Source organism: Aphidius gifuensis, linkage group LG4, assembly GCF_014905175.1.
Source record: "Aphidius gifuensis isolate YNYX2018 linkage group LG4, ASM1490517v1, whole genome shotgun sequence".
Taxonomy (NCBI): Eukaryota; Metazoa; Arthropoda; class Insecta; order Hymenoptera; family Braconidae; genus Aphidius; species Aphidius gifuensis.
In genome coordinates this window covers 3,902,346-3,929,241 of record NC_057791.1, presented here as the reverse complement: position 1 = coordinate 3,929,241, position 26,896 = coordinate 3,902,346, and the positions used below count along the sequence as shown (strand labels likewise).

Below are 26,896 nucleotides of genomic sequence, written 5' to 3'. Positions count from 1 at the left end.
TTCATTCATCTGAATCTCACATCATCATGATTCATGTTATATATATATTATTTTTTTCTTCATTAATTTCATCAATTTCTGCTCTACTTTTGTGTAATTTTTTTTTTTTAATTTTCATATTTTTTATAATTTTCTTCTTCAAATCAAAGCGATTTAATAATACGCTCATTCAACTAATTATGTAGTATATCAGTAGACAAATTAATTTTTTCTCATCTTCATTCAATTACCACAAAATAACACAAAAGAAAAAAAAAAAAAAACTATTTTACATTCTCACATTTTTCAAGTATTTATTTTTATTTTTTTTTCCTTACTTACTTATTTCTTCAATAACTATAAATATTAATTTATTTTTTTCTTCTTATTTTTAAAAATTTATATTATTATTTATTATTGTTATTATTATAATATTAATATTTGTTTACAATGTTATTTTTCTTCGTATTACTAGCTAGCAGCCTCTGGTTGACTGTTACGCAATTAGTCTGAGCAAATATAGGCATTAATTGTTATAAACAATTACATTTTTTATTTGTGCCATTATTGGGCATTTAAGTACAATTTTAAAAAATTAAATTAAAAAAAAAAAAAACAAAAATATATATATTTTTACCGAATTATTATTGTGTGTTAATTAAATAATTTATCTATATAATGTCAATTGTAATTTGTTCGTTATTTTTCTTATTTAATATTTAAATCAATTTTTTTTTTTTCATTTCTTTGGCTAAAAATCTACAAGGCTTCCACATTTTATAATTTATTTTATATAAAATTTTAATTTTACACTGAATTTTTTTTGTCAATTAGATTTAATTAATTTATTATTTTCCGGAAGCACAGCTGTAAACATCATTTATTGTGGAAGACCTTAGACAATCTATAGTGGCAGGTGATTATTCAATAATAATTATACAATAGACTTATAATTGCAATGAAAAAAAAAAAAAAAAAAAAACAAAAAGGAAATAATAAATAAATAAATTTAAATAACAAAAAACAAAACAAAAAAATGTATTGAGCACAAGGGATGTATTTTGTTAAATTTAAGAAATCATCAAAAAATTATGAGACTCGCATGTAGAGAGCCGTGACAGTGGATCCCGCTGGCGAGTTCGCCTCTTGGTGACGCGCACAACGAGCTTCCAAGGGTCACGGTGGTGATTTTGGCCGACAATTTTTTTCTTGAAGTATTTGTTGTTGTTGCTGTTGTTGTTGCTGCTGTTGTTGTTGTTGCTGTTGATGTTGTTGTTGTTGTTGTTGTTGCTGCTGCTGCTGCTGCTGCTGCTGTTGTTGCTGTTGTTGATGCTGTTGTTGGTGCTGTTGATGCTGTTGATGTTGCTGCTGTTGTTGATGATGAGAATTTTGATCTTGATTGACTAATTCATTACCAATCATAACCCCGGTGTTGTTTTTGTCCACGACGTTGTTGCTCGTGTGGACGGGATGAAAATATCGTTCTGATAATAATAAACTTAATTTTAATTATTCAAAATTAATAATACATAATAAAAAAAAATAAATAATAAAAATATCAATGAAAAAAAAAAAATTACCTTCGTCCATTGGTGATGGTGGTTCACCGGGTGTGCCAGTAATAATCGGTCCTATCATATTGTAATCGTCCTCGAGATTGATGAATGGTGCGGTGTTCCAACGCGGCGGCACGTTCGCAACCGATCTCTGGGTAGCAACTGGCCTCGTGACAGACACCGGTGACGTAAAAAGGGAAAGATTCGTCGGTGATATCACTCCGGACATCGAGCTGATAGTAGGGTACGTAAATATTTGCTGTTAAATCAATTAAAAATCATAAATAAATAATAATAAAATAATAAATAAAAAAAAACAAAAAAATATATATAATATACCTGTCCAGGTTGTGAATGAAAATGTGCAAATGTATATTCTCGACTTGTATGTGGTGCTGCAACAAGTATTCTCGTTGGACTTTTACGTCCAGATGAATCAATTGAATTTTGACATGAAGTATTAACATGAAGACCAGTAGCAGCAGAAACAGCCATTTGTTGATCTTGATTATTATTACCATTACCATTAATATCTGTTTGATCTGATGGTGATGTTGATGATGTTGGTGGTGAACCTGATCCAGTTGTACTTAATTCACCAGTTGATCTTATTATTGCAACTGGTCGTGCCATTGGTGCTGGTGGTGGTGGTGGTAACATTGAACTCGGATAATACTGTGAGAACTTTTGTAAACCAGAGCGTTGTCCAGTCATTTGTGCCTGGAATTTTCGTATACCGATCATCCATGTGACACAACAAACGTGATCCATTCACTCTGGTTTTATTTATATTTTATTTGATAAATATACATTAGCTCAATAAATCATTGAGATAAAAATTTTAAAAAGTAATTTAATTTATATATAAAAGAAAAGAAAATAATCAAATTAAAACCAGAGTGATTGGAACACGAGTGAGTTGTATAAATAATAATCGAAGGATCCGGAAGCTACCTGGGGTAATTGTTGAGTATTTTCAGCCTCTTGACAAACAAACGTGACAAAGTCTGATAATGTGTCGTGACCATTTTCTGGATACTTGACAACACCACTTGAGACTGGATGTTCAGGTTGATAATAGGCAAGACCGGACATACCACCAGTCTGACCAGAACCACCAGCCAATCCTTCATGAGGTGAATGTAAACCTGAAACATTATTCAATTATCATTAAAATTAATTATTCAAATTTAAAAATTTGAAAAAAAATACCAAATAAAATTATTAAATTTAAACATTTATAATTTAATATAATAAATAAATAAATTATTTATTTGTCATTTTTTTTTTTTTTTGCTTTTTCAAGAGACTTTTATGTTATTATTTAAGAGCTTTTTTTTTTTTTTTATATTTATCTTTAATAAGACACTTCAAGAAGCATGAAGGCTGCTTGACGAGCTTGCTGTATATCATTAAAACAAAAAAAACAATTTTATCAAAAATAATTAAAATGTTTAAATATAATAATAAATAATATATATATATTTATTTTGATCATTGTCATTTTATACATGTACATATCATTCAATAAAATAGATACATGTATATCATACATATATTACACAAAGAAAAACTTTCAAAATTAATTATTGGATAAAACAATTATCAGAAAAAAAAAAGAAAGCAACTAAATTTAACATTAATTCAATTTAAAAATATATATTTAATATGTTAATCTTAATTTTCCCAATAATTATTGTATTGAAAATATTTTTCTTTGAATATTATAACATATTGTGCAACGACAAACATCAAACAGCAATAATAAACACCAATTAAACAACACATCAATTATATATGTATATATATTATAATAAATAACATCAATAATATAAAAAACAACATCAACATCAACAATTATTTAAACAGGTATCCATATATAATAAATCTGGCAAAAAAAAAAAAATAATAACAATAAATAAATTATAATTAAAATATGTATATATAAAAACATATATAATTATAATTTTTAATGAAAAAAAAAAAAATTTTTTTTTATATAAACATCAATTTATTTTATATATAACAACACCAACATGTCAACAACTTTTATAATTATATATAAATTAAATATATTTGTATATACACATTGAGGATAATTGATTTATCAGCATGGACATATCAAAAAAAATTGGATTGGTCTAGGAATTGAAAAATGAATAAATAAAAATTAGTGATAAATATATATACAAGTGAATATATTCAAGTGTTTACACATATAAATAAATGAAAAAAAAAAATTGCATCGAATTTTATACATATATATATAAAAATTAATTAATTTTAATTGTATTTTTATATACATATATATTGAATCGATTTAAGTGATTAATTAATTCCATCATCCAGCATACGACATACCCAGAGCATTGGCCGTGTACAGTGAGTGAAACAGATAATATATATATATATGTAATCTAATAATAATAGTAATAATAATAATATTAATAATAATTATAAGAGTAATAATAATAATAATAATATTGTTTTATGATATTAGTGTGGATGACAGTCTTGGCTCGTAAATTAATTCAAGTTCATGTTTTAATTTAATTGAATATACATCTATTAAAAATTTATTAATTATATATTATTTCTTAATCCAATAATTATATTATTTACTATTATTATTATTATTATTTATTTCATAAAGACAAGACTGTTTTAATAAAAAATAAAATAGATAAAAAATTATAATGAAAATTAGTTATTTGTTAAGGGTTTGTTGGTTGCTATGTTTATTAAAAATAAAAATAAGGGTTTTTGGGTAAAGGGTTAATTATTATATTGTTATTATTATTATTATTATTAATATAAAATAAATAAAAAACATATAATAGACAAGACAGACAGTGACAACAACAGCCAGCTTACCAATATGTTGAAGCTACTGTTGTTTTTTTTTATCATAAATTAAATTATTTATCAAAATAATAAATATAATTTTTTTTTTTATTTTAATATAATTTTATGAACAATTCATTCAAAATAAATTTTTTTTTTTTAATAATGAAACAATGTAAACACTCCAATTATTTACCAATATATATATATTTTTTTTTCCCAATTAAATTTTTTTTCAATTGTATAAAAATATCTTGAATTATTTATATTCATTTATTCACCAGATTTTAATTATAAATTGAATGAAAAAAAAAAAAATCTCATTTTCAATAAATTATTGTTAATAAAAATATATTAAATTAAAAAATTGATTTTTTTTTTTAACAATTTATATTATTATTATTATTACTATTTTTATTCTGAAAATATGAAAAAAAAAGAGAGAGAGTATAGGGGGTTTGAGGGGGGTTAGATAGTGTGGTCATCGGTGATGTAAAGATAAGACAGATAATATGAGTAATTAATAAGTATAATAATTAATTAAATATAGGTTTTATAACGCACGAAAAAAAGGGGGGTAGACAGCATATCGCGAATATAATATAATATATTAAACAATCGTGCACACAGCTTTGCAGGCGGCTAATTTAGCACATTAATTTATACATAAAAATATATATATGTATTTTTTATTTAATTTATATAATAATATTACTATTTAAATATACAATATATATTTTTTTTTTTTTTTCAATTAATATATATGTATGCAACACTGACATTTAGGGATTAACACATATATTACTTTCGTCTTTTGGCGATCTTCCCAATCGAAAAAAATATTCCAAACGGTAGCATTAATACCTACACTTTTTTTTTTTTGATTATACTTTTATGATATTTTCTCTTTTTTATAAATCTTTATACTCCACTCATACAAATCACACGAAATAAATATATTTTATACGTTTTTTTTTTATTTATGCGGTGATTTAAATAAAATATATTTTTTTTTTATCAAATAAGAATTTTAATTTTATTGTATTTTTAAGATATAAATAAAATAATATAAATTGATGATAATAAAGCACATATACCGTTGAAAATTTTTGAAAAAAAAAAAATATATATATACAAACAACATCAAAGAGATATAAAATAATAAAAGCAAGGATTATTTTGACATGACAAAAGTATAAAATTTTGAGCTTTTTAAGGCTACTTTTTGATTTAATTTTTCAAATGAAATTTGTGTTTATGTGTATATTGAGATTTTTTTTTTTGGATCTATGTAAAATGACAATAATCAGTGCATTACAATACACCCACCAGACAAAATGCAAAATTGAATAAAATAAATATATGAAAATTTAAAAAAAAAAAAATTGAATAATAAATAATTAATAAAATTAAATAATAATTTATAAACAACATACGTACATTCAAAAATATTATATAAATTTAATACGCACGATATAACATTTCCGAAAATAAAAAAAAATTATAAAAAAAATAAAAAAATATATTTATTTAAGAGAGAGAGAGAGAGAGAGAGTGAGAGAGAGACGTACAGTATTTGATATATATAATTTTTTTTTTTTTTTTTGGTAAAAATAGCCGTGCGCACATACGTTCTACGAAAAATACGTGTACATGTCGCATATAGGTAGATAGATATAACATCATATTAACCATTTATTACAAATGTACCTTTTGGTAGAGTTTTCGAGCTTCTGTCAATTTGCTCAGGCTCAGACTGAAACAGAGATTACGCGTTATCCACGATTAGTTAAACCCATATATATATTTTTTTTCTTCTTCATTTTTCCTGGGTTTCGCAAAAAAATATAAAATTAATTCTACATAATTTTTATAATATTTTAAACCCACTGTAAACTGTTGAAAAAAAAATATTCACCGTTTTAAAAATAGTATATACAATATATCAAATTTATTTAAGATAAAAATTTGTCTTTTTTTTATTTCTTTATTAAGTAAAATTTTATTAAGTTTCACTTGAGATGCCTGGGTCAGCTCAAAATGGGTGTATCGCACACTGGACATTGTTTGTTTAATTGTATAAATAATATAAATAAAATAAATAAAATTATTATTTATGAATTTTAATATAAAATAAATGTATATCAATTTAAAAATTGATAAATAAATTATATAAAAAATAGATATTAATATTTAATAATGAAAAATTAAATTCCAATTTTAATTTGCTATTTTTAAGAAATTAATTTAAAAAATTAAAATTGTTGTTACAAAATTGTGTAGAGACTAAATGAGTTAACAGTGGCATCGATTAAATAAAATTTCTCGTTTTTTTTATTATTATCACTTACATATATGGATTAATTTTTTAATTAATATAAAAACACAAATAAATGATAAGATTTTTTGACTTGCTTGTCCGGTTGTTAGATGGTGATGGAAAAAATAAATATTATTTTTCTAATGTTAATTACAACGCCTAAAAACAAAATCCAATATAGTTTTTTTTTTTAATTTTTTTCTTGCAACGCTTATAAATTATTTAACAAATTGATTATTCGTTAATTTTAATTGAGCACTTGGTTTTAATTGGTATACGATATTATATAAAGCCTAGATTTGGATTAATAAACAATTATTATTGTTAGTATGTTTATTGTAAATGTGAAAAAAAAAAAAAAAAATGTTAAGATAACATACCGGTTTGTGAATGAGGTGAATCCATTCCACGATGACCATCCTCGGGTCTTAAAACTGGTGAATAACTTGGTGTACTTGATACAGAAACAGAGGGTGGCTTTTCAGTCTTGTCATTTCTTATGAGCTGGTGTACTGGTGGTGGACCTTTAACAATATATTCATAAATAATTTAATTATATCTTAATAAATTAACAAATAAAATCAATAAAAAAAAAAATTTTTTTAATGATTTTATTTATTAACAGAAAAATAAAAAAATTTTTTATTTTAATAATTTTTTATATACTTTTTATATTAATAAAATAAAATAAATAAAAAATACAACATTTAAAAAATAAAAAAATAAAAAAAAATCATAAGGTAAATGTCAACAATGGATTTGAGTTAGTTAAATTAATTAAATTTTTTTTCCAACTAATTTTCTTCTTTATATACTTATATACTTAAATATCGTAATTTTCTTTTTATTCATTTTTAAAATTATTAATTTGAAAAAATAAAAACAAAATAATTTATTTCCCAAATCCAGTGTTAATTTATATATTATTTATTTATTTATTGATGATTTTAAAATAAAAAATTTTATAAATAAATTATTAAATAAAGCTTTTTTTTTCTTTTATTTTTCGAAATATATAGTTAGATTGAAAAATAGATATAGATATATTTAATTTTTTTTTAAATTGCTTAACTCACTGAAGCTAGCCGCGGGCTGTGCATGATCCGCAGCAGAGGCCGCGGACGGAGGGGTGTAGCTGCTGCAGTAGTACGGCGGGTGCTCTATTTTGATCGCGTTTATTTGAGGCTGCATGTCGCTGAGGTCATGCAGTATGGACGCTGAAACCAGACGCACGCATTACGTCGCATTATTTTACCTCGTCTACCTGAACCCCACCAAAAATAATAAAATACATCCCTTTTTTTTTTTTTTCACTAAAAAAAAAAGGGTTAAATTCCTCAAAAATAAAGAAGAAAAAAAACAAAAAAAAAATTTTTTTTACAACAATAAATAAATAAACAATTAATAAAATGAATAAATAAAATTAAAATTAATTATAAACAATAGATATTAAGAAAATTGCTGAGCTTTATAAAAAATTTATTTTGTATATGAATTTTAGCAAGACTAAACAAAAAAAAAGTTGAAATTTGTTGAGTGAAAATTTTTTTTAAAGGGGTTGGAATGTAGCTTAGGGATGACAGGAAAAAAAAAATATTTATATGTCTATATAGATATGTGTATAGGTCACAACGGAAGGAAATTTGTATATATGAAAAAAACGAAATGGTTTGGAAGTTGGTGAGTGAAACGTGAACACAAGTCCCCAGTGAGTGGTTTCTCTGGGTTTCTAGCATCGAATCCCCTGAGCATTGTTCGTTTCTATTAATACCAACGGGTTGCATACTAATCTACTGTACGACTCGAGAACCCCCGAGCACTCGCATCTTGCATTCGTTGTCGTTGTCGTCGCGTTTCACTCCCAAAAGTTTATTCATTAAACTCTCTTACTCAAAAATAAAAATTTAAAAAAAAAAAAAATACATTTCAACTTTTTTTTTGAATCTTCTCATTTTAATTCTCGTCGTCTTTTTATGCTTATTTTTTTTTTTTTTGTTTTTCCATCAACTATATAAAATAATGAATAATGAAAAAATAATATAGAAAATTTATATATAGAAAAAAAAAAAAAAGAAAAATATGTGAATAAAAAGAAAATTATGGATGAAAATTAGTTTTTTTTTTTTTTTTAATTTAGAAGAATATTTGGATGCTTTCAAAAGGTATTATTGTTCCTGACTAATTTACCTTTCGAAAGCATCCATTAGAAAATATATATTTATTGATGTTAATAACGTAATTAAGTTTAATTTTTATATTTTCATTTGTCTAGATTTTAACAAAAAAAAAAGTCGTGGTACCTTTTGAAAGCATCCAAAGCTCCTTCGAGCTGAAGACACCAGTAGCTAGGATCGTGTCGTTGCACACAACACCATTGTACAGTTCGTGGTATCCTCCACCTGGGAACAAACCCAATTCTCACAAATTTTTTTCTCAAATCAATTAAAAAAAAATAAAAAAGTATTTAACCTATTAACCTTTAACAGAGTTTGATAATTATTTATTTTTTATTTATTATTTTAATGATTATTATAATTTTACTAAAATATAATACATGTATATTTTTAATTTACCTTTTCGTCGTCTTTCTTCTTCTTTACTAGCATTGCAAATTCCATTTAGTACTTCTGTAATAAAATTATAAAAATTAACATAAATCATTTAATAAAATTTTCTATAATCATTTAAAAATATATATATATTTTTTTTGACATTTATATTTATTATTATTTTTGTGCAACAAAGTTTTTTGAGATTTGTCATTTGACTTCTTACGCAAATCTTCATTGCGCAACAAATCACAAAAATACCAAGTAGTCTGTAAAAGATTTCCGGAACGTTCTTTTCGAGGGTATTTAAGATAGTTTTTAAAAGAATTTTTAACATAAAAAAATAATAATAAATAACTAAAATAAAGGCGGAAATAAAAAAATGCATTTTAAAGAATGTAAACATGATGATATATATAAAAAAAAATATAATAATAAAAACTGTGTCAGTTTAATAACCAAGTGTGATAGACTGATGAATAATGATCTGACAAATGAATATATATATATACAAATTACAAAAAAATATATATATTTAAATGTTATAATAAAAGAGTGAAATTTAAGTTGGTAAAGTTAGTGAAAAAGCTTGAAGATATTCACGGATATATAATGACGATCGCGAATGTAAATCAACATAAGCGAGGGACACAGGGTGACGAGGAGGAGCCAATTTATTTATAGAGTCACACAAGCATACAGACTGTTAAAACACAGTCTAAAATCATCGTTAAAAATTTTACTTTACTATACACAAGCAGCAAATTGGATATTTGTCCAACGACAAAGTCTGCCCATTTTTTTTTTTTTTCATTATTATTTGTAAATTCTCCAGTAAATTCTTCAAATTAAATTAATCAAAATATTAGAAATATATTGACAAAAAAATCTAAAGAAAAAAACAATTAATTTAATCTATAGATTAATTATTTATAAATGTTTAATAATATTTATTAATTTAATATTAAATTTACTTGAAATTTTCTATTTTATCTATTATTTATTTATTTTTTTTTACTTTGAAATGTATATTAGATAGACTGTTAAATCAACTGGGCGAGCTAAATACCAATGAGGTAAAGTTGCGTAAGTACAAACGTATCTGGTTTGGGGCTCTTCTCAATTTTACTTTACTCTGGTTGTAAATGGTTGGGGTGATCACTAGACAGGTGCTTTACAAAATTGACGTCGACAATTTAAAGCATCAAATCTCACACCGTCAACTTTATTAACATCAAAAAAAGATCTAACAATTTTTTTAGTGCTTATATACAATGTAGATATATAGAAAAAAAAATAAAAAAAAAATAGACATAACTCAATTTTTTTTTTATAAAAAATTTGTTTTAAATTGAAATAATTTTTTTTTCTTGAATATACATTGTGCTTTAACATCATGAAAATTCTTGGTTTTTGCTTTTGTAAATACACAACTTGTCAGAATAATATAAACGTTCAACTAAAAGAGCTGTTATAAAAAAAAATTATACACGTTGTTATTTTTTTATAGAAAATAAATAACAAACAAGAAGAAAAAAAAAAAATTAATTTACCAATAATATATACTGATGAAAGTTTGATTAGAAATATTCCTAACCTACCCCATTACTTTGGCACCCCTTTTACTTTCTATTTTATTTATTTTCTTTTACTCTCGTTTTTTTTTTTGGATCGTGGTTTAGTAGGCTTCGCCAATTTTTGCATCAACCATCAGCCTGTAAACATTGTAAATGAAGCTGCCAAGCGCCACTAGCCAGTTTTATTCATTGATGAATATACCAGCCAGATTGAAGATTAACATTTTTTTTTTTTTGGTCAACGAAATAAAAAAGATAAATAAATAATATCAACTATTTTCATTGATGACAAAAAAATAGTATCATATTATCAATTAAAAGGAAAAGCTATAAATAAATTAAAGCTTGATTGTTTAATTACTTGATATATAAATAAATTTTTATGTTGTTTTTTTTTTTTTTTTGGATTATTTTAAGTGTTAAATATTCCAAGAATCAAGACAAATTAAAGTATCTTTTCATTATGGGAAAATTGGCAAGTAACACTAGTAAGTACTTGGTGGTCTACGTTGAATGAACAAGAATGAATGAGAAAAATAAAACAGGGTTGGCATTCAATAGAAATGTCACTTGTAAATGTTGAATTTGAATTTTCTCATAATCCAATTTATGATTCATTAAAAAACAAATGTATACATTGAAACGTTTTGTATTTTTTTTTTTTTTTTTTGTAAAATAAAAACAAGTTATTGTATGTAATTTTTATAATAATAATTAATGATAAACATACCATGGCTTGTTATAAAATTTGCGAGGTAGAGATCTAATTCACGGACGGAGACATTTATGTGATAAGGATTAACACAGAGACCAGGTTGAGCACATTCAGCTGTCTTTTCAAGACGTTCACCATCAGTTGATTCTAGGGGTATTGCCTTAAATAGAATTACCATCACTAGATCCAATCTCCAAACCTTAAAGTAATTATTAAAAATTATTAATTTCATTGAAATATACATAGCTTTTTTTTTTGTTTTGCCTCCAATTGCAGGGAAATAATTATTTTATTTTTCTATTTATTTATGTAAATATATTTAGCAATTTTCATTTAAACTATTTGCAATTTAAATATAAAAAAAAAAAAGATTAATTTTTCGTAAAATTCAATTAAAAGGGCTGGAAAATATATTGAATTTATTTATTTACTTTTTTTAAATTTAATCAATAGAAATAAAATGAAAAAAATAAATACTATATTCTATTGAAGTTCAGATAAAATTTTAGAGCTTTATTTTAGAGCTTTTTTTATATATATGAATCTATTTTGCAAGTAAAATTATATTTTGAAAAAAATTTTATATTTTTATAGACGTACTTTGTCAGCTTGTCGTAGACAATCAATTCGTCTCATTTTTCCTTTTTGATCAGGATTGCTTAGTACACACATTGCTGGTCTTTTTCCCGTTATACTTAATACAAAATCTTCTCTGTATTCTTGTGTAATATCTTTTCTGAGTTTTCCCAAAAGCCGCGAGGCCCATTTCTGCTTTACTTCCAATTTTTCGTTCTGCAAAAAAAAAAATATATATGAAAAAATGAAAATGACGATTAAAATAAATTAAAATTTAAAATGATTGATGAGTTAAAAAAAAAAAAAAGTATATATTATTATTTTAATCTTGGATAAAAATTTCTTTGTATGATATTCATTCTACAAACACTATATATTTTTTCTCGTGATTTTTATTTCTTTTATTTTTCATTCCATGAAAGTCACACGTGGAATTGAAAATCCAAAGAATTTAGCATAAAACGAATGCATAAATATATCTCGCGTTTAAAGTTAAATTCACATGTCGTTCTCGTCGATCCGACGGATCACATTTTCCGTTCGTGGGAGTGCCACAGGAAAATGATAAAATAAAATAATAAAAAATCAAAGTCATGTGGCTGCATCAGGTATGCAACACGAGTTGTCTTTCGTTGAACGTAAATAAAAAGTGTTGTTAAGTCTCAACGCGTTTACCAATCTCATGGTAGTAGAAATAAAAAAGAAAAAAAAAATATTTTAAATTCCAAAATATATAAAATAAAAACGTCAGTTCAAGGATTTTCAAAGTCGATATCGATATTTAAAAAAACGTCGTTTTTTTTTTTTCTTTTACTGTTGTAAAAAATGGACTAAATAAAAGAGTAAAAAGATGATTATTTTGTATATGAAAATTTCTAAATTTAAACAATTTTCAAGTATTAATAATTAATATATGTAAATAAAACCAATTTGACATTTAAAAAAATATTTAACTCTATATAATTTTTTAAAAAATTTTTAAAACTAAAATTTGAATAAAATAGTAAATTTTTTTTTGCTCATTTTTTTGTTCGTAATAGTAATGGCGTTATTTAGTTGTGGACAGTGATTCTGACACAAACGGAAAATGCAAACTCTCGTCGTTGAACAGCTGCCGCCAATTTATTTTAGATATAACGCTTTCATGATGAGACGAGATTGGCTAAAAGACGGGCCGTAAAAAATATTGGTCACACTAAAAATTTTCATACACTGACTGCAGCATATACGGGTATATGTATATAGATATTATAATATAATATTTATATAAAATTTTTATTATTATAATAAAAATAATATATTATAAATAAATATTTTATTATTATTTTTATATAAAAATATTAATCATGTGGATTATGACAGGATAAACATGACAAAAATAAATATAGATTAAGGGATGTAAATAAAACTGATGGTAAAAAAAAAAAAAAAAAAAGACCTTCGCAATGTATTTAACATTTTTGTGTCTCCTCGAGAGTCTCCTTCAGCCAGCTATTTTCACTTGCGGAAAATAAAGACGTCGTTTACGTCACCCATGAGACACATTATACACATTTACAAAATATATATATAAACTAAACTTTTTTAAAAATACATTAAAATCCCTAAATTGTAAAACTTTTCAATGTTTTTATATATAATAATAATAATTTTTTTTACAAACATAAGATAAAATAAATAATAAAATTTTGACTGCGGGAGTAAGTGGAAAAGTCAAAGAATATAAGATAATAGTATAAATTGTTGTTATAAAGAAAAGTTGGATAAGACTTTTTACTATATACACAATGTGGCAAAATTGGCTTGATTTTATGGCAAGGCAAATTGTGTACATATGTTTTTTTTTTTTTATTTAAAAAATACGACCTTAAGAAAATTTTCATGCCAGAGGTGGCCATGTGCTTTTACGATACCACGTGTATAATCGTTGTATATTCAGATAAAAAAAAAAAATGTTTATTCTTTCAATTAATTAAATAAAAAAAAAAAAAATTACTAGAATCGAAAAATATAAAGTTAATTTTTTTAATTAAAAGAATAAAAAATAATGATAATTTTTAGAGCTAAAAATAATTGAAAAAAATTATATAATATTAAACTTTTAATTTTAATTATTCTCTTCTAATTACTAAAATTATTTTGTATATATATATGTAAATGTCTAAACACCTGTAGACACTCCAAGTGCTTTGAAAAATGAAAAATAAAAAAACAATATATTTTATATACAAAACAAACAATGAAAAAAAAAATAGATAAAACTAAAAAATGTCTGAACAATCCAAGTCTAATATCTATGCACAATTGACAATGACCATCCTCTTGGAAATATTTCTATGAATATCCATCAGCCTTAACTTTAAACCATCCCTCTTTTATTTTATTTTTTTTTTTTTATTATTTTTATACTCGAAAGACTTTCATCAATTTTTCCATAGGCCATTTCATTATTCTTTTCCATTCAATTCAATGGATGTGAAATCGCAAAAGAGCATCTTTGCAACATCCGGAATTTGGTCTTTTCCAGTTGAAGAAAATAATAAGAAAAAATATATAAAATAAAATAAGAAAAACGAGACGAAATTCACGAGTAAAAAAAATAGAATAAAAAAAAAAAAATGTATGAAAATGTTTGTGTATGGTGAAGAGTTGTGTTGAGGGGGTAAGAAAGAAAAAGATTTAGAGGGATGATTTGGTGGTGAGGGAAGGTTAAATTCAGGCCATCCTGTAAGTATACATACATCGTGTAATATATATAGTCAACGGGGGTGGAAAAAGGATCTCTCTTTCCAACAACTACGAATTCACAATAATATATATGTATATATATCCCAAGAGACTTTTTGCAGTTATATATATATAGTTAAGTGATGTATGTATTTATATGTACTATATATATGTATGTATGTTATGTGGCTAATGTACATATATGCACGTGGATAAAGTGCTATGCGCCTATCGATTTACTTTTCGCAAGTATACTATATTCATTACTTTAAGGAAATTGATCATATAATTATATATGTATATATATATATAATGAGATGACTTTTACAGTTATATATATATAGTTATAGTGATGTAGTATTTATATGTATATATATATGTATGTTTGTATATGTAATGTATATGCACGTGGTAAAGTGCTATATATCTATTTATCTTATATATTATTTTCATTTTATTTTATTTTTTTTTTTTTATTACTTTAAACAAATGCAAACTAATTTTATTTCAATAAATTTTCAATTTAATCTATTATTATGATATATTAAAAATTAAATTATTGTTGAGTATATACAAAATAGAACTAATTGTTATGAATTTTTATTGAGAAAAATACAAGAAAAAAAAAAAGTTTATATAATTAAATTTAGAATTTTTTAAATCAACTTATTTTATATATTGATTATAAAATATTACTATTTTTTATTAATTTAATAATTTAAATATAGATCAAGTAAAAAATTACTTTAAATACTTGAATATTTATATATGTATTTTCAATTTGTAAAAAAAATTAATTCATCTATTTGTTTTTTAAATTATACATCTATTTTAAAAGTAAATTTATATTATATAATATAAATTTTAAAAGACAATTAAAGTTGAAGCTTACAAGTATTATTATTATTTTTTTTATTTCGTTTATTTCAAAGAATTTAATTTAAATTCAACAACTAAATTTCAAGAAAGAAACTTGCCATCCTCAAGAAGTATTAAGGTGACATTAAAATTGCATGTTTCACGAGTGAAAAATAAAATAAAGAAATAAAAAGATTTTTAAATAAAAAAAAATATAAATAAATAAATATATCTATATAATAAATCTACAAAATATGTGAAGGTAATAATGTCGAAGGCACAGAGAGGTAATGGGGTTGAAGAGGGCGGATAGACTCAGGAATATATTTATTAATTTGGCAACGGTCCCGCATGTATAGTCCTTGTGAATTTTTTCTTTTTTTATTTTATTTTATCTATAGTTTTCTCCCTTTTACGTTACTACGTTATGACGCGAACAAAGCGACTCTGCGATTTCTTTATAGGCAATTCCGGAGTCTGCATAGTGCGCTGTAAATATCGCGAAAATAAAAAAAAAAAATAAAAGGATGAGTTTGTATAAAGTTGGAGAAACATTCATGGTCCACGCCATTTCAGTGGTACTTTGTGTGTTTCTTTATAATTTTTTTTTTTTCTTTATTTTTTATACTTGACTTTATTTTTTTTTTTCACTCAGGACCAGGGTGGAAAGAGATTCAAAGATAAAGACATACTTCTAGCTCACGATCGACCGATTCACTTGCCCCATACCTTTTTTTTTTTATTTTTTTTTCTTCTACAAATATATATACATAAATTTTTCATTTTTTTTTTCTGCTAGAATCTTTTTTTTTTTTGGCCATTTTTATTATTTATTTTTTTTTTTTTGACTAGAGTTAGAGACGAGCCCCTCGAATTTTAAAATGGTGTGCTTGTCCTGCCAATTGTCCGGAAAAAATTATACTGATTTTTTTTTTTTTTTTTTTAAGGGTAGACATGCCTCTTTCAAGTAAATTGTCTCGAAATATATATATTTTTTTTTCTTTTCCCTCGAGGCTTATAATGATGAGGACTCTATTTTCATTTTATTTTTTTGATTCAATGGAAAGGGAGCTTTTTGTATATAAAATAGATTTTTATTCTGCAGTATTTTATTTATTTTAAGTAAAAAAAAAAATAGCAGCATAGATTTGTCATCATTTGTGAATTTTTATATTGTTTAATAAAAAAATAAAAAAGGGAATAGGAAGGATTTGGTGAATTATTGATTTGTAATACAACCGTTAGTTTTGATGTAGGACAGAGACATTCCAATCTGCATAAATCCGACGACACGAAATCACCGGAAAACCCCACGGTTGTATTCAGCAGATATATATAGGTATAAAAATGAATAAAAACAAGCGAAAAAAAAAATGAATTTATAAAAAAATTTAGTACAAAATATAAAAAAATAAAAAAATTTCGTGATAAAATGATCGACCTCGCATTTCCGCGTGATCGCGCGAACAAGAGGCGACAATGTTTTTAAATCGTTGCAAGCTCAGCTTTTATATATCTATATACATATAAATACTACGAAAAAAAAAAAATCAAACCTCATACCACGATGGAAAAGAAAAAAGAAAAAAAAAATTTCCCAACCGGAACAACGAGTTTCATGCTGCCGCGTAGTCGCGTCGCGTCTCGTCGCATTGTCGTTTTTTTTATTATTTATATTTTTCATTTTTATCACCCCCTCTTTCAATATCACCATTCATCCCCCGAAACTTATCCAATATCACATTTTTTTTTTTTATTTTTTAATCATTTTTATTTTTTTTTAATATATTTATGTTATTCTCATGTGGATCAAGTGCATTTTTTTTTTTCCATGATCAATTCATTCGTATTATCAATTTTTTTTTATATATTTATACATTTTCTTTGACAGAATAAAAATGAAATTACTATGTTTTTTTTTTTCATGAAAATACAAAATAAAAATATATCAATAAATTTTTATTAAACGAAAAATATTTTTGAGTTATTTTATTTTTTCAATGTACCAATAATTTTTAATAAAAAAAAAAAAAACCTTCATCATTTCTTTTATGAATTATTTTTCCGACAAAAAATATTTTTATTCTTATAAAGAGCAAATTTTTTAAATAATTTTAATTCAAGTTTTATATATAAAATTTGTTCCATTTATTATAAAATAAATTTATATAACCAGGTAAATGTGTAACATGATAATTCGGCCGAGTGGATTTGTTAGATGAATGAAGTGAGCAAAAGAAGGGTATATAACTAAGATAAAAAAAAGAGGGTTGAAAAATTACGACACGAGAAAGTGTGTAGAAACGTTAAATAAAAGTACACAGAGTGGAAACGATGAAGATGAGGTAGGTATAGTACATATATATACGTGTGCATTCAAGAAAGCTAGATAAACAGAAAAAGACAAAATATATAAAAATAAAACTTGAAAGAAAAAAAAAGCTCAAAAAAAGCCAAGTTAGATAAAAAATAAACATATATATAGTTGAGAAAGGGTTGTATGAAAAGGGTTGCTAGTTTGCATAAATTTAGGAAATACAGGGTAGAAAATCGATATCCGCATAGAGATTATAGATGGTGGTTGGTAGGCGCCGTGTAGCCGCAGCCTCCGTCGCGACGGCGTATGCGCTATATACGTGTGTCTGTGTCTCGACTTTTTCCCTCTTTCCTCATCATCATCCCACCCATTGAATCATCCTCATTCTCATCCCTCTTGTTACACTCTCTGCGTCTTTTCCCTTTGGGGGGTCCATTCTATATATTATCTCGTGTACATAACCGAGGCTAAATCCACTTGCATATATGACTATTTGTATTTGTATATAAGTATGTGTATAGTTGTAATAAATGTGTCTCTATATATATATATAGTATATGTGCAAGGGTTGTTAAAACTAGCCTGAGGCCAGAGAAATAGTGAGGAGAGTTCTTGAGGGTGACTATATAGAGGAATACGGTCCTTGCATGCCCAAAACCACTTTAGAAAATACTTATCTATATCTATCTTTGTCTTTTTTTTTTAACTATTTTTATATATTTATCTATTTTTCCTCATTCACATTTATATAAACTATTTCTATATCTTATTACTTGACTTTACTCAACTATGGCCAGTTGGACTTTAAGTAGTCTGTACCCACGATTTGTACAACCGTCACGATGGTCCTCGAGTATACCCTTTTTACGTCACCCTACCTCTTTACCCTCTTGCTATCCACATCATCACACTTCATTTAACCAATTTATTTTTTATTTTATTGCCTCTTTTTGTTTTTACACGATTCTGTTATTTTTTTATTTTTTTTTCTCTCTTTTTTACAAAATAAAAATAAAAAAATATTAACATCATCAACAAAATTTGATGGAGCTTTTTTTCTTTTTTATTTGAAAATTACCTGTAATTGGCTTCAGTTTATTTTGTAGAATTTTATTATTTTTATCTTTGAAGATATAATTTAGGGTGATTGTTGATTAATTTAAATAGAAAAAAAAAAAATTAATTTTATAAATATAGCATAGATTAAAGAGAATGAATAATTTTAAATTTATTTTGGTGGAAAAATTGTGGTATATTATGTATGATTAATAAAAATTATTTTTTAAAATTTCATATTTTTTATTTTGATCTTGTATTTACTGATGGCTACATTTATTTTCACCACTCAACATGCTTCGAAAATTTTATATATACATATATATATATTTTCGTTCATTTACCAAATACCGCACCATCGCGGGATTAAAATATCGATCGAGAGCATCACTATATGTGAATACGGGTGAAAAAAATTCGAAAAAAAAAAAAAATGAAAATGTCCAGAGTATTTGGATCGAGAAAAATAAGCCTCAAGCTTAATAAATAAAAAAAAAAATTAGATAGAAAAGAAAGAAAAAAACATTCATATATATGAAAGATATAAAAATATATGAAAAAAGTAGAAAAAACATATACTGATCAGACAGAAAAATAAATAAAGTCTAGTGTGGTTACTAATATACATATATACTTGAAGAAAAAAAATGCATCATAGATATTTTTTTTTTTTTTCTAATGAATAAGTGTGTTTACGTGTTATAAAAAGCAAAAAATAAATTAAAAAATAAACTAGGGATGCGTTTCGGCAAGATGAGAGCTACTGGTCGAACCGATATAACGTCACGAGGTCGTTTAGTGCCAGAAATAGTTTAAAACCTTCTTATTCTTTTTTCCCTTACCCTCTCTCACTCTCTCAGTCAATTTTTATTTTACTCAATTCTCCTTAGACAGCAGTTTATTTATTTGATATTTTTTTTTTTCTCTCTCTTTTTCTCTATTTTATTTTTCATTCTATTGCAATCCAAAATATTCCTCACAGCTTTTACAAAAGGAGCTTTTTTTATATCAAGATAATATATGATAAAAAAAAAAGTTATCATATAATTCACAAATAAATTTTATGAATCAACAAAAATATACGAAAAAACACATTATATTTTTTTAATATTATAATGTTATTTACTTATTTTTTTTTTTTCATCGACCTATTTTATTGAACATCAGTTGCAATGATAGACGTTGACAGGAATGAAAATTTTACCAAGGTCAGTTTTTCAAATTAACCAATAGGTCATAGCAAAAATAAATATCAAGGTGACAATTTAATTAATCATCATGTTGTAAAATAATTTTTTAAAATATATTCAATGTTGAATATATAAATGAAAAATATATATATCTATATATTATTTATTCACCTGAAGTTCTTCTTTACACTGACGTTCCTCTTCAAGACTCATTCGTTTTTCGTGTTTCTTGTAGTAACGTCTTTTGGCTGCTTGTAGGTTGAACCACGTGTACGAGAACGACTTCACGAATGGTAGAAGGGCCTCAATGAACGGATGAAATTCATCCTGAAAATAAAATCAATAATTATTTGCTCAATAAACAATACTAAACATTTTAAAAAAAAATTTAAAAAAAAGCTCAGAAATCAAATATTTACTTTGCATGAGAAATAAAATATAGGTGTAATTTTATTGTGTAATTTAAAGTAATTAATTGTGTTATAAATAATTAATGGAAAATTAATATTGTCTTTGATTGGGTCAAGCTTAATTTGAGATGAATAATCCAAGGTGGTGTATTTCATTTAGACGCGTATATACGATGCGAAGTGAACGATGCTCGTTCAGTAGTTGTGGTCTTAATTGGTCAGACAAACCAGACCGTCGGCTATCCGTAAATTCATGTTAGTTGAAAATGTGTTACCGTGGTTAGCCAGTACATCGTATCGTAACATGATTAATTGAATTTTTTTTTTTTTAATTTTTAATCAATTAATTTATCATTAACTAATTAATTAATAAAAAATTTTAAATTGAAAAAAAAATTCGTGGTTTATTAAAAAACTATACGATATATTTTTAGTTTTTTTTTTCTTTTTTATTAATAGAGGGATAAATATATAAAGAGATAATAAATTAACTAATAAATATTGATTATTATTAATAACAAAATAATAACAATAAATTAACAAATTAATTTAAATTTTAAAAATTATATAGAATATTTTTTTTGTTTTTGATGATAAATTTAGAGACATAATTCATTTTTTTTTTAAATTTATTGTAAATAAATAATTGATTTTATCATTTATTTATTTATCTATTTGTTTAATATAATAATAAATTTTTAACAGTTTATAATTAAAAAGTTTGTGGCAATTTAAAAAATACTATTTTTCCATTTTTTTTTTTTTTGTATTTTACTGGGAATAATTTTGAATATTTAAAAAAAAAATGTTTAAATAGTAATAAAACAAACCATCGAGTATTCGCAAGGACTTGGGCCGCTGTGGCACACAACACTATGTCGGTTTCTATCTTCGTCTGGTTGTCAGAAACATGTATTACCGAAATAACCGTAACGCAAATCACACCGGTACTCCTCCACCTCCTGAACGCAGGTTGATCGTGGCCTCATCTGCCTTCCCGCCTTTTTTTTTTATTTATTATTATTTTATATCACAATAATATAATTCACTTGATCAATTAAATATTATCTCTAACACCTTTTATTTTTATTATTTTTTATAGATGCATAAAATTTAATTTTATTATATATATTTTTCATCAAATAACTTTATTTTTTCCCTTTTATTTTCACTCGATTCAATTAATTTTAAATATTATAATTATCAGCCTTCACTCTTATAGTCTCACAGCATTTTTATTTTTTAATTACAACTAATGATCATTCAAATTAATCATCAACTTGACTCTTCTCTTTTTTTTTTGGTTCTTAAATTTTTTTATCTAAAAATTTAGACAATACAAATAAATAAAATAATCACTTGGAATTTTTTTTTAAAAAAACCACGCACTCGATTAAATATTATAAACAAAATGTCAAATATTTTAAATGTAAATTTTTATAAATAAAAAAAAAAAAAAAAAAACAAAAATGAAATAATAATAATAATAAATTAAGTTTTTATAAATTTAAAAATATATCACGTTTAATATTTTGTTAAATAAAAATAAATATTTTCTTTCATTTAAATAACAATTAATTAAATTAATTATAAATTTTGAATAAATTATAAAGTTTATTTAAATATGAAATAAAAATTTTCATATATACGTTGTAAATCTAAGACGTTAATTTTGGTAATACATATATATGAAAAAGACTAGAGAAAATTCAACGATGTAGAGTAAAATTGAACGACGTCGGTCGTCGCGGCGACACTGAGACGCCGGTGGACGGCTGAGGCACGTTCTTCTCTCACCAATCGTGAAAATACGAAGAGAGATGGTATAAAATATATAAAACAAGCCAAAGAGCAGAAGCTAAAGCGCGGTGGTGACGGTGGCCAGGTACAACATATATACATACATATATATATAAATATTAAGTTTATTAATAGTTTATATCCTAGCTTACTAGATTTGCCTTCCTTTCATCCCCTCTTTTTCAACATCATCACTTATTCCCTCTTTTTTTTTTTTTTTTTTTCTTTTTAAACTCAACTTTACAAACAATTTTAAACAATAATTTTTCATTTTTTCTTTTAACAACTGACACTTGACATGTGTGAAAATGTCACGTGTTAATTTTTTATTTTTAATATTCTTATTTCAAAGACAATTTAAATATATTTCAAGGTGTTAATTTTAATAATAAGATATTCCCATTTTTTTTTTTTTTTTATATACTAAAAAATGAAAAATTAAATAAGTTTTATGAAAAAAGCTTAAAAATTTTTTAAAAAATATTATTGAGTATAAAAATATGAGTTATTTTGTTGAGTATAAAATGAAAAATAAAAACAAAAACAATAAAAAAAAAAGTAAAGATAAAAATAAAATTGAAAAAGATGAAAAAAAAAAGAGAGAGCTTTGAGAAAAAAGACAGCGTTGAATTGAGACGAATAAAAAAATAAAATAAGAAGAGGATAAGATGCAGTGGCAGAGAAAAAATAGATGTAGGGATGATGAGGGAAGAGGGATGTGTAAAAAGAGGAGGATAACGGCGACCACGCGGCTGCTGGTGAGAGCCGATCGATAGCCAAACTCCTCTACGTCTGGCGGGACATAGACCACACTACTGCACATACATATATACAATAAAATAGATAGATAGATAAATAAAAGAAACCACCTAAAAAAGCTCTATTCGTATTCTTCCATCATCATTGTACTCCAGACAAACACCATATAGTTTTTATTTATTTTTATGATAAAAAAAATAAAAATATCTAGAAAATACAGATAAACATATTTTCTTAATAAAAATTGATTTATAGTAAAAAAATAAATAAATCAAAATTATTATTTCCTATTGACCTAAAAATTGTCATGAATTTATAACCCTAATAAAATTTTTACAATGTCAACTGATGAAGTAATGCCAATTACGTAATATATATTTAATTTTTTTTTTGTTTAAATTATGAATAGAAAAATTTTTAGTATTTAATGAGATTTGTTGTAAAAAAAAAAAACAATTTATATATGAAATAAAAAGAGAATGAATTAAGGGTGGAGGTGAGAATGAAAGGTAGATGGGGGTGATATCCAAGTGGTTCTGACTTGGCTGTCTGTATATAGGGGTTTCCTGTACGACACGCGATAAACCGTCGCAAGCCACGTGCTTTTCATGTTACATTTAAAGTAAAATAATGTTCAAGTCCAAATTTAACAATTTGTCAAATATAAAATAACAAAAATTTAAATTAATAATATTCATATTATTTAATTTACATTATTGTTATAGTAATAATAATAATTAATTTTTTTTTCTATATAATTTAATATATAAAGTTTAAGAAATTTAATAGTAAAAAAAAATTTATTATATATTAGATTATATAATTTTTAAAGTTAGTTCAAAATTAATTTTAAAAAATATAAAATTAGATAAATTATTTAGGACAAGATTGGAGACTTTAAAATAATTCCAATTACAAGTTTTGTAACTATAATAGATTTAGAAATACAGCTGTTGAAAAATTTCAAATGGAATTTAAAGTTTTTCGTGTTCAAATGTGCAAGAAAAGTTTTCTCATTTTGTGGTATATATATTTGGTGATTATAAATTTATGAAATTTTTTTTTAATTCTATTTCAAAGCTGACAAGTAAATGGGTGTTTTATTTTTTTTTTTTTAAATCTAATTTTTGCAATTAAATTTGTTTTTTAAATGATAAATTTCGGTCAGATTTAAAATAAATAAAAAAAGGTACATTTAATTGAATCAAAAAAAAAAAAAAAGTATTTAATTATGTTATTTTAGCTAATTTAAAAAAAAAAAAAAAAAAACATCAAGCTGAATCAAACAAAAATATCTAGTTCAATTGGAAAAAAGAAAAAGACAACAATTCTCTAATTTAAAAATAAATGCATAGTTTAAATATAAATTATATTATTTTTAAATTTTACCTGTCCGACGGAAGGGGCCTGCAGGTAAGTCGAAACATCCGGTTCCACCATACAGCTCCTGGTCATCAAGGTATCCGGGATGAACATGAGTAACTAGAACGGTCCAGGCTGAAGCCGGTTGTTTTGGCCAGCACCAAAACTTATTTTTCTCTCAATTGTATTTTTATATATTTATCTCTTAATTGTCAACTAATTCTCCACCCAAAAAAAAAAATATATATAACACACTTGCAAATAACAATAAATAAATCAACAACAATCTTTGAAAAACAAAAAAAATATCTAAAAAAATTCCACACACCTTATATTACTTATTTAAACTCTCTGTGTAATGATGAAAAAAAAATTATTAAAAACTCGTAATTCAAATAAATTTTTATATAAATTATTAATAAAAAAATTTTCTTTAAAAATTAAAATACTAATAATATTATTTATCATTAGTCTATTTTCACAAAATTTGTCTTTAATTGTCGACTCAATATTGTCGACAATTTTATTTAATAAAATATTAAAATTAATAATATTAAATATTATTATAATTTCACAATAATAATTTACTATATTTTTAATTAAATAAAAATTATAAATATTATTTATTTTTAAATTTAAGGGTGGTAATACACCGCACCCAAAAACACGCATTCTATATCAAAACACACCTTACACTCGGACACTCAATGACTTTATTAAAAAACTTTATCAATATATATATTTCAAATAATAAATAAATAAAACTAATAAATCAACAAATTAACAATAATAAAAAAATTATTATTTTTATCTTTCAACATTTCTTTAAATTTTTTAGCTGTCCATAAAAATTTTGCGAATTTTCCAAATTTTTTTTTCTTATCTTGCTGCTTCTTTTTTAACAGAGCTTTTATTGGCGTAGAAAATAGCAACGTTGCTTGTTTTATTATTATTATTATAACTATTTTTTTTTTTTCTAAATATTTATCTATCACGATGGTGTTTGTGTGTGTGTGTGTCACCTCAGTGGCAATCACAAATGATCTCTGTTTCCCGCTTTATGTTGTCCCGTGTGTTTCCCGTTCAGGAAGACATCAGCAACCAGACTACGCCGACTCCAAATAAAATGTCGTCAGTTTAGATTTGCGTCGGCGTACATGAGTCTATTATATATTTATCTCTCTTTCTTTTTACCACTTGAATTCACTTTTTGCATGTTTTTATGTGTTAGAATGTACACGCGAATTTTCAAACTACTCTTCAGCGCAAGCTCTAAATAACATACACTCACACATTATAATATATAGGTACATAAAGAAAAAAAAAATTGAAAAATTTATATTTTGTATTATACCAATAAACTTTTGTTAAAAAACAAAAAAAAAAAAAAGGATTTATAGATTACTAAAAAAATCCTTATGCAGTTAACGACGACACTTTGAAATTCATTTTATTTTTTTGTTTTATTTTTATCACTTTCTTATACTGAATTATTTAACAAATTTTTCGGTATTGTTTAGAGATTTTTTTTTTACATAATATATTTTTTTTCGATAAGTTATTTTTTACTTTGACGGTCCGCTTATCGTCAACACCGGTGAACGGAAGTTGCGCGAAATGGCAACTTGTATTTTTGGATTTTATGTCCGGTTTAAAAATTTTACTTTAAAATATAAATAAGAAGGGGAAATTGAGCTTTTTGAGCTTTTTATTATGTCAATTGGCATAGCAGTTATCTTCTTTTTCAATATAAATCCAATAAAAAATGAAAAAAAAAACCTCTTTCTAAATAAATCAACTATTTTTTTAAAAAAAAATCTCTATATTAATTAACAAACTTTTGTAAAAAAGTTTTGAATATTAAGCTTGATATATATGACAAAAAATTTTGATAATAAAAATAAATTATATAGCTTGTTTTAATTGTCAAAAAGTTTATATCATTTTGTTGCAGTTATACTTAATCATATGAACCTCAGAGTAATAATAAATGTAATAATTCAATAAAATTTTGAAAATAAAATTTGATTAATTGAGATAAACAAAAATCATTGACGACGCACTGTGACTGACTGAAAATTTTTTTTGTCGCACTACATCACGACCTAACCCGAGGAAAAACAATGATGCATATAAAAAAAAAAAAAATATAAATAAATAAAAAAAGAAAAGAGACAAATATAAACGTGATGGATTCCATAGGCTCCTGACCGATGTCGTGATGCGATTTTAAGGAGCACAATAATGCACATGTTATATGAGTGAGTTCAACTATTTTGTCAAGGTAGAGGTTGTTGTCTC

The 26,896-nt window shown here is 24.3% G+C and overlaps 1 protein-coding gene across 10 annotated transcripts; it reads right to left on the bottom strand.

The window, feature by feature from the left end:
• Positions 1 to 84: 84 nt before the first annotated feature.
• LOC122854586 (nuclear factor 1 X-type-like) lies at positions 85 to 25,902 on the bottom strand. Of its 10 annotated transcripts, none has more exons than XM_044155389.1 (13): positions 24,924 to 25,901; positions 24,623 to 24,811; positions 20,436 to 20,591; positions 12,141 to 12,332; positions 11,556 to 11,739; positions 9,273 to 9,326; positions 9,000 to 9,098; positions 7,776 to 7,916; positions 7,080 to 7,223; positions 2,490 to 2,683; positions 1,875 to 2,255; positions 1,560 to 1,794; positions 85 to 1,463 (listed from the first exon to the last, which is right to left on the bottom strand). In XM_044155389.1, the coding sequence occupies exons 2-13, from the start codon at positions 24,707 to 24,709 to the stop codon at positions 1,156 to 1,158; spliced, it is 2,175 nt and encodes a 724-aa protein (XP_044011324.1). In that variant the 5' UTR covers positions 24,710 to 24,811; positions 24,924 to 25,901; the 3' UTR covers positions 85 to 1,155. The 10 variants fall into 10 exon arrangements, with proteins under 10 accessions (XP_044011324.1, XP_044011325.1, XP_044011332.1 ...); XM_044155390.1 differs by having other exon boundaries at positions 24,623 to 24,817; positions 24,924 to 25,021; XM_044155397.1 differs by having other exon boundaries at positions 85 to 1,477; positions 24,623 to 25,902.
• Between the last annotated feature and the right edge of the window lie 994 nt (positions 25,903 to 26,896).